General features: G+C 54.2%; 1 protein-coding gene across 4 annotated transcripts; it reads right to left on the reverse strand.

Moving 5' to 3' along the window:
- Positions 1-1364: 1364 nt before the first annotated feature.
- Positions 1365-4420, reverse strand: P2RX2 (purinergic receptor P2X 2). 4 transcript variants are annotated; one of them, XM_037160947.2, is made up of 12 exons: positions 4214-4420; positions 3949-4084; positions 3788-3859; positions 3620-3695; positions 3447-3543; positions 3227-3307; positions 2999-3137; positions 2569-2699; positions 2279-2369; positions 2114-2179; positions 1952-2029; positions 1365-1637 (listed from the first exon to the last, which is right to left on the reverse strand). In XM_037160947.2, the coding sequence occupies exons 1-12, from the start codon at positions 4387-4389 to the stop codon at positions 1599-1601; spliced, it is 1182 nt and encodes a 393-aa protein (XP_037016842.2). In that variant the 5' UTR covers positions 4390-4420; the 3' UTR covers positions 1365-1598. The 4 variants fall into 4 exon arrangements, with proteins under 4 accessions (XP_037016842.2, XP_037016840.2, XP_037016839.2 ...); XM_037160945.2 differs by having other exon boundaries at positions 1365-2029; XM_037160944.2 differs by having other exon boundaries at positions 1365-2179.
- Positions 4421-9094: the final 4674 nt, after the last annotated feature.

A 9094-nucleotide genomic window follows, 5' to 3' on the forward strand; every position in this document is an offset into this window, starting at 1 on the left:
AGGCTGAGCAGCTAACAGCTGTCTGGCTGTGTTGGCCCCTGAGTGCCGCCTGCAGTACCGGCCAGGCCCCGTGGCCAAGAGAAACCTGATGCTGGCTGAAAGGTGGACAGAGCCCAAGTCAGCCCCAGATGGAGATCAGATCAAATTAGGGCCAGGGGTGGGGGGAGCTAACTAAGCTTCCTGGTAGTGATGCTGGAGTCCTGCTCGGGGATGGAGGTGGGGGCTGGCCCTCAGCCTCACCCTGGATGCTTCACTCCTTGTCCCTTCTGTAAGATGGGGCCCTAGGTACCCTGGACTCTAGCTCCCAGCATTTCCCCAGAGGCCAGCTTGAGTGGGGGCATTTGGGGTACAAAGCACTGGTCACTTGGGAAACCTGAACCCCTGGCCCTGGTTCTTGAGCTTGCAGCCCAACCCCAACTGGAAAAGCCAGTTTCTCTGAAACTAGAGCTGGACATCTGTGAGCCAGACACTCAGGATGTCATGGGCATTTGGGTGACCTGTATAGCTGATGTCCTAAGGATGGGAGGTTCTCTGGGTGGCTGGGCGAGGGCTGTGGGAGTGTTTGCTGGCTGCAGCAAGTGGGCCAAGCCCAGCTGTCAGGTGTGGGTGGGTAGGAGGATCATTCCGACTTGGGGATGCCTGATGCCCAGGCTGGTATGGTCTGAACCCTCCCTTCCCTTGAGCCTGGGAGTGATGGGTCACAGGTAAGAGCTGCATGAGACATTTGGCTCATGCCTCATCACACCTGCAAATGTTTCCTCATGCCTACGTACTTGCTGTGACTTGCTAGAGAAGCTGCTGTCCAGAGAACAAAGTCTGGCCAGGCAAGGCAGCAAAATGTAGCAACAGTTGCGGCATCTGAGGATGCAGTAGCCAAATTACCCACAGGCCTGACCAGGCTGGCACCAGCGCTCTGCACTGGGGACCCTTTTCCTATTGGACCAAATTCCCACCCAGCCCAGCAGTACTCAAAACTTGGAAAGGCACTTGGGGTTAAGAGTCATTAGAACATAAGCTTCCATTTCCCGTGAGTACGACTCCACCTCTCCTTGGCTTCTGTCCTTGTTGCCATCCTTTTCTCTTATTTTAAGGGTTAGGACTTGGGGTGACCCCTGTGGGAAGCTAGTGAACACACTAACTGCTGAGAGGAGTTGGGATCATCATGCACTCAGCCTGTCTCTCACCCCCCAGTCAGATGTAACAGGCCTGGCTGGGCAAGGAGGGCAGCAGTGTGCCTGCACACACTACGCCAGGCTGGTTACAGCCCTTGCATCCCCTGTACAGGGACCAACCGCTGCATTGTTGCATTTGTCTTCAGGGTCTCAAGGTGTTTTTCCCAAAACACAAGGTCTGATGATTCTGGCCACATGTTTATTGGATTCTGGACATGTGATTTGCTGAGGAGGCAAGCAAGGGATCTGGGCAGGTGGACCTGGGCTCTGTGGATGGGGAAGGGCGAGGAGCGTGTGTGGAAGTCAGGAGGTGGGGGGCAGCGAGGGTCAGGATGCTGCCCCGTCAGCCCACGGCCCAACTGCATGGAGGTCCTTTGGTTCCCAGTCATGTGGTGGCATGTTGTGTGGGGGCAGGGCCTGGGTTCTTCATGCAGGTCCCAGCCATGCTTCAGGGCCAGACCCAGCCTTAGTGAGGGGAGGTGGAGGTGGGCTCAGAGCTGGGCTAGACCTCGGGGGTCTGTGAGCGCAGAGTCCTGCTGGGAAGGCTCGGAGGCCCAAGGCCCCGGTCCTGCACCCCGATCGGGAGTGTCCACCATCTGCTCAGACAGGGCAGATGTGGGACAAGGCCGTGGTGGCGGGATGACCTGGGCCTGACTCTGCCCCTCTTCCTGTGGTCTGCTTGGGTCTGCGGAGCAGGGACAAGGGGGCGGAGGGGCCTGACCCAGAACAAGGGCCAGTGTCACAGGCCAGCTACCTGGGGAGTCTTTTGATGTACACACCTTGTCATATTTCTTATGGCTGTAGACTTTGTTTTTGTTCATGAATGTTAACAAGATCCAGTCACACAGGAAGGAGCCCTGGGGCCAGCAAGACAGGTATGTGAGTGCTCCGCGGGACCCCCACCCACAGCATGTGTCCAGACCCCAGTGTGTGTTCCTTACCACCCCGATGGAGGTCAGCGCTGTGGCCAGATTAATGATGGTGGGAATCAGACTGAACTTGCCTGCCTGGGGAGAAAAGGCTGCCTTAGACCATCAGGGGTGGGCTCGTGGGGGACGTGGAGCTGGACCAGCTGAGTGCCAGGCCCACCAGGCCGGCCAATTTACCTGGCCGTGCACAATGACATCAATGCGGATCCCGTAGGCCTTGATGAGCGTGCGGGTGCTGCTGCCGTTTATCTTATAATACTTAGCAAACCTGGGATGGAATGACCAGGAGCCATGTCAGAACCTGGGACTGAATGACCAGCTACCTTGACCCTGAGGAACTGGCAGTGGGTGCCTGCCTGTAGCTAGAGGGGCAGCTCGAAATCTCCACTGACCTACTGGTGTCCCTGCCATTGAGCACCTGCCACAGCCAGGGTGGATGAGGACCCACGTGTCCAAGGCCAAGGTACCTGAAGTTGTAGCCAGAGGAGGCTGGAATGTGCTTAGGGTCGAGTCTCCGGAAGGAGTACTTGGGGTTGCAGTTTGATGCTGGCAGGTCCAGGTCACAGTCCCAGTTGATAATGACCCCAATGACACCACCCTGCCCAGAAATGGCCACAGAGATGGGGGTTAGGGCAGGCACACAGGACCCTCAAGAGCCCTGGGTCCCATCCTGAGGCTGTGTGAGGTGCACATCATGGGGAACCTGGGCAGCTCAGGGCCTAGAGCTTGGTGAGCACCCCACATTTGGGGCATGAGGAGATTAGCGGTGTCTGGCCATGAGTCAGTAATTCAGCAGGAGTTACGCATAGCCAAGTGGGGCACCCAATCGTTCCTCTCCTGCTGGGAGGGCCCTGCTGGCCACAGCTGCAAAGGGACTGGGCAGGCAGAAGCCCTCACCGTGTGCGCCAGCTCTGTGAAGTTCTCTCCTGCCCGCTCCACGATGAAGCCCAGCCTGAAAATGGGGCAGTACAGGTGCAGCACTTCATCGAACATGCAGCGCTTCAGATAGCTGTCCTTCCGGTTCTCGATGTTGCCCCTGAGCAGGCCAGCACACAGGTGGGAGGAGCGTTCTCAGGAAGCAGCGCCCACCCAGCCAATCCCTGGTCCCCACCCTAAGGCTCTTACTTGGAGAACTGGAATTTGGGGTAGTGGATGCTGTTCTTGATGAGGATGGTGAAGTTTGGGGCCATCTTACCAAGAAATTGGCTGAGGAGGCAAGACTGGGTGTGTTTAGTTCCCCCCCCACCCCACTGAGCCTCCCAGGCTGCACTGCCCCCCACCCCACTAAGGAGGAAGGAGCAGAGTCGCTGCAGTAAACTTGGGTCCCAGGTGGTTGGGGGCGCACCTGACAGAGGCCCCATCTTCCACGGGGCACCAGCCAGACACCTCGCAGGTCTTGGAGGCCCCGTGGTAATAGGGTACACAGCGCCCAGTCCGCACACCTGCAGGCACAGGTGCTCAGGTAGAGAAGGGACGCAGGGCCCCCACCCCACCCACCCCCAGCGGGCACACGCGGACCGTTTCCCAGCATGTCCAGCTCTCCTGCCACGCAGTCCTCGTCGGAGTCGCAGGTGGCGTTGGAGACCCTCACACTCTAGGGAGAAGACTGCTAGGTCAGGGGCCGCACAGCCTCAGTCCCCAAACACAGCTCGGTCCTCCCCTGCTCCGCCCTTGAACTGGTCTCACCTCGGGGCAGGTTCCCAGAGTCTGGGAGGGGGTGACCTCGATCCTGGTGATGATGCTGAACACGCTGCCTCCCTGGGCTCGGGAGGAGGGGACAGTTGGTGGGCGCGGGCAGCTCAGCCACCAGCAGCCCCACCCTCAGGCGCGTGGGGAGCGGAGCTCACCTCGGGGGGCTTCACGTACTCCTCCACGTCCCACACTTTGTGCTCCGACGAGGTGATGCCCTTGACCTTGGTGATGACAGAGCTCTCCGGGCCCGTCTCCCGGTCCTGGTAACTCTTTTGCACGATGAACACGTACCTGTGGGGAACCAGGGCCAGCGCTGGAGCGACTGTGGACGCCGTGTTCTCACCGTATCCCCGCCCCGGGGCCCCGCGTCCTCTCTGCCCTACCCCCGGAGACCCCCAGCCTCCGCGCGCCGGCACCCACCACACAAAGTAGAGCAGGATGAGCAGCTGCACCAGGCGGTACACGACGCCCAGGCGCCGATTCTTCACCACGATCACCTTGGGCGTCTCGTAGTCCCAGAACGCGGACCAGCAGCCCCGGGCCAGGCGCCGGGCCGCGGCCACACCCGCCGGGGGCTTGGGCTCTGCGGCCGCCATGGCCCCAGCGCCCGGGAAGCCGCGGCCCGGAGCTCGGACGGTCGGGAAGGCGGGACGCTGCGCGCGCCCCGGGGCGGGGCTGGGGCGGGGCGGGGGCTCCGCTGAGGCCGCCTCCCGGGGCGTGGCCTCGCCTGCCCGGTCCCGCCCCGGGTCCGGTCCCGGGTGGGCTGGGGGAGCCTGGTGCGGACGCGCAGCGCGCCTGGCAGGTGTCACCCCCCCCCCAGGGCCTCGAGCGGGTGTCGCGGGAGTCGCGGGGAGGGCGTGCCCTGGGAAGACCCTGGGCGTCTCGGATTGGGGGGCACTTTCTCAGGATGGGGCGCAAGACGCGGCAGAGCGCCCCACCTCCTCCGCGTCTCCACCGGCTTCTGCTGCGCAGCGCGCACCAGACCCGAAGGGCAATCCTTTTTTAACAAACGCCCGATGTTACAGGTGACTGTACTCCAGTAAAGCTGTGAATATATATGCCCGTAAGGCTGAGGTACAATGGTGTCATTTCCCAAAGGGCCCCCGGGATCCCCGCCCCGGGCGCAGGCAGGCCCAGGCCCCCTCCGCGGCGTCGGGGTCTTTCGGTCCGTGCGGCGCCCCGCGCCCCGCCCCCGCGCCCGCAGGGCCGCCGGCGCCAGTCTCTCCAACACTTCCAGCCCCTCGTAGCTGCGCACCAGAGGCTTTTTGTTTCTAACTTTCTATGTTTCTACCCCATCTCGTTATTTTTGAGCAAATCCCAGACGTCAGAGTATTTCACAAAATGGTAAGTTTTCTTGCACCTTTGTTGAGGTGACATCTATAGCGCATCTAATTAACCGTTGTAATGAACCACTTTCCGCGAACAATTCGGAGGAATTTAGTGCGTTCTCAGCGTTGCGCAGCCACCATGATCCGAACATTGTCGTCCTCCTCCACGAAACCCCCGTATCCACGGAACGGCCACTGCGTCGCCTCCCCACGGGACAGCGGCACCTCCGTGGGCCCGCGGGCTCCTCCGTTTGGCGTCCTCCACGCGCTCGAGTCTTACTGGAAGCATTTTGCCATTTTGCGTCCGGCTTTTTTCACTTACTCCCGTGTTTTCAAGGTCTGGCCGAGGTTGGGGCAGGGTTCCGCGCTTCGTTCATTGCATTTCTGCGGTGGAATAATACCCCATTGTGCAGACACCCGCGTTTATCTGTCGATCCGCCGAGAGGCGTTTGGGCGGCTTCCACCTTTCGGCCGCTGTGACGAAAGCCACTGTGGATATTGGTGCACAAGCATCTGCCTGAGCACTTACTTTCCATTTTTGGAAAACACACCCAGGAGTGGAATTTCTGGGTCGAGCGGTGTGACTTGGAGGAAATGCCAAACCGTTTTCCAGGCAGCTAAGCCATTTTTTATTCTAAGCTGCAGAAATACAAGCGCTCCCATTTCTAAACATCCTTGCCAACTCTTATTTCCCACTAATTTGGTTATGGCCATCTAGTGGGTAAAATGGTATAATGTCTTCGGATGAATGTTTATTCATGGCCTTTGCCCAGTTTTAAACTGGGTTGTTTGCCGTCTTGTTGTCCACTTGTAAGAATTCTCTATGCATTCTGGGTACGAGACCCTGGTCAGATGCATGATTTGCAGATATGTTCTCCCACTGTAGGATGTCTTTTTACTTTAAAAAACAAAGTTGTATTTATTCATTTTTAGACAGAGGTGAAGGGAGGGAGAAAGAGAGAGGGAGCCAAACAACAGTGTGTGGCTGCCTCTGCCACGCCCCCGACTGGGACCTGGCCTGCAACCCAGGCCTGTGCCCTGAGAATCAAACCCGCAGCACTTCGGTCTGCAGGCCGGCACTCAGTCCACCAAGCCACACCAGCTAAGGCTCTTTACGTTCTCGATAGTGTTCTTTGCTACAGAAAAGCTTTTAATTTTGATGAAGTTCCGTTTAGCTGTTTTTGTTGTTTTTTTTGTTGTGGTGGTTGCTTGGCCTTTTGGTATCATTTCTAGGAATCGGTTGCTAAATCCAGGGTTAGGAAGACTTATGCCTGTTTTCTTCTAAGAGTTGTATCATTTTAGCTGTTGGTAATTAGGTTGTTGACTCATTTCACGTTAATTTCTGTACATGATTTGAAGTCTGTGTGTAGTTATCCAGTTGCCCCAGCACTATTTGTTGAAGAAACTGTCTTTCAAAGGGTCTGGCGCCCGTGTTGAAAATCAGCTGGCCACAGACGTGGAGTTCATTTCTGGACTCTGTTCCGTTCCATTGACTTAGATGCATATTTTTATGACAGTGCCACACTGTTTTGCTAACTGTAGCTCTGTGGGAAGTTTTGAAGTTTGGATGTATGAGTCCTCCAACTTTGCTCTTTGTCTCTTTATTTTTTTTTACATTAATCTTCTATAAACCCATGTGTTTTATTGAAAATTAATTATTTAATGTTGGTTCTTTCCATGTTTATTACTGGGTGCCTTGGTATAACTAGTACTATACTACAGTACTTCCAAACCATTCTTGTTTTTTTTTTAATTTTTTTAAATTATGCTGTTACAGTTGTTCTATTCCCCCCCTTCATTCCCCTCCACCCTACCCCCCCCGTCCCCACCATTACCCCCCCTTAGTTTATGTCCATGTGTCTCAAGTTCTTTGGATTCTATATTTCCCATGCTATTCTTGTCCCCCCCCCATCTATTTTCTATCTACTGTCTATGCTACTTATTTTCTTTTTTTTTATTTGAAAAATATGATGAACATTTATTTTCTCTTGATATTGTATTGAAAATATGTGGTTCATTTATCATACTGCCCTCAAAGCTCATGTTGTACAATGATTTCTTTTTTTTTTAATTTATTTTTTAAAATTGATTATGCTGTTACAGTTGTTCTATTCCCCCCTTCATTCCCCTCCACCCTGCCCCCCATCCCCACCATTACCCCCCTTTAGTTTATGTCCATGTGTCCCAAGTCCTTTAGGTTCTATATTTCCCATGCTATTCTTGCCCCCCCCATCTATTTTCTATCTACTGTCTATGCTACTTATTTTCTGTACCTCCTCCCCCCATCTCCTCCTCCCACTCCCCTGTTGCTAACCCTCCTTGAGATCTTCATTTCTATGTTTCCACTCCTGATCTAGCTGTTCTTTTAGTTTGCTTTCATTTTAGGTGTGGTTGTTAATAACTGTGAGCTTGTTGTTCTTTCACTGTTCATGTTTCTTTAACTTCTTTTTCTTAGATAAGTCCCTTTAACATTTCATATAATAAGGGCTTGGTGATGATGAACTCCTTGAATTTGATCTTATCTGAGAAGCACCTTATCTGTCCTTCCATTCTAAATGAAAGTTTTGCTGGATAGAGCAATCTTGGTTGTAGGTCTTTAGATTTCATGACTTGGAATATTTCTTTCCAGCCCCTTCTTGCCTGTAAGGTCTCTTTTGAGAAATCTGCTGACAGTCTGATGGGGACTCCTTTGTAGGTGATTGTCCCCTTAGCTCTTGCTGCTTCTAGGATTCTCTCCTTCATTTAAATTTTGGCTAATGTAATTATGATATGCCTTGGTGTGTTTCTTCTTGAGTCCAACTTTTTTGGTACTCTCTGAGCTTCTTGGATTTCTTGGAAGTCTATTTCCTTTGCCAGATTGGGGAAATTTTCTTTTATTATTTGTTCAAATAAGTTTTCCACTGGTGGTTGTGTCTTTCCCCCCTTCTGGTACCCCTATAATTCGGATGTTGGAGCGTTTAAAGATGTCCTGGAGGTTCCTAAGACTCTCCTCATTTCTTTGAATTCTTGCTCCTTGACTCTTTTCTGTTTGGCCATTATTTGCTTTCTTCTGGGCCACTTCATTGAATTGAGTCCCAGTTTCCTTTTCATCTCTATGGGTTTTCTGTGGAATTCCATTCATTTCCCTTAGTTTAGCCTTCATATGTTTCTCTAATTTGTGGCTATAATCAACCAGATCTCTTAGGAACCTGATGACCAGTGTTTTAAACTGTGCGTCTGAGAGTTTTGCTATTTCTTCGTCGCTTAGATTTATCTCTGGGGCTCTGAGGTCTTTCTGCGACATTTTTGGTCTGTTCTGGCCCTTTAAGCGGGAGAAGCGGTGCCTTGGACTCCCAGGTCGCTGGGTTGTGACGCTGTATGTGGGGGCGTGGTCAGAGCGGGGATATGGCGGCGCCCTCTACTGCCGCAAGCCACGGGGACCGCCGGGCCCGGTCCAAGCGCCCACTCCCTCGCCTGTCCGCTCGCCCACAGATAGGCAACCGCAGTCAACACGCAGCCCTGCCTCCCCACTGTCTCCTCAGCAATCGCTCACCCGGTGGGTTGCTAGGTCCAATCCTGGGTCCAATCCTGGGTTTGGAACCCGTGCGTCTGGATTCGCGCGTCTGGATTCCGCGCCTGGGTCCGTCCGACCAGAGTCCTGTGCAACCCCTCACGAGACGCCGGTTTCGCCCCTTACCGGTCGGGCTGAAGAATTTGTTGTTACCGGACTTCCAAAAAGTTCAATTTTCCGTGTTCTGGTTGTGTTTTCTGATGCTCTTATTTAGTTGTCCCTAAACTTGGTTGTGTGAGAAGGTACGGAACATCCATCTATACCTCCATCTTGGCGGAAGTCCGCTACTTATTTTCTGTACCTTCTCCCCCCTTCTCCTCCTCCCACTCCCCTGTTGCTAACCCTCCTTGAGATCTTCATTTCTATGGTTCCACTCCTGATCTAGCTGTCCTCTTAGTTTGCTTTTGTTTTAGGTGTGGTTGT

This window comes from Artibeus jamaicensis, unplaced genomic scaffold (assembly GCF_021234435.1).
Source record: "Artibeus jamaicensis isolate MK-2021 breed Jamaican fruit bat unplaced genomic scaffold, CSHL_Jam_final contig_525, whole genome shotgun sequence".
Taxonomy (NCBI): domain Eukaryota; kingdom Metazoa; phylum Chordata; class Mammalia; order Chiroptera; family Phyllostomidae; genus Artibeus; species Artibeus jamaicensis.

What these genes read in the sequence shown, in the direction of transcription:
- P2RX2 (XM_037160944.2), bottom strand. Translation starts at nt 4,389, where the DNA reads ATGGCGGCCGCAGAGCCCAAGCCCCCGGCGGGTGTGGCCGCGGCCCGG. An exon ending in AGTACGTGAAGCCCCCCGAG is followed by an intron (nt 3,860 to 3,948) that starts GTGAGCTCCGCT and finishes TCCCGAGCCCAG; the next exon opens with GGAGGCAGCGTGTTCAGCAT. An exon ending in CTCTGGGAACCTGCCCCGAG is followed by an intron (nt 3,696 to 3,787) that starts GTGAGACCAGTT and finishes TCTTCTCCCTAG; the next exon opens with AGTGTGAGGGTCTCCAACGC.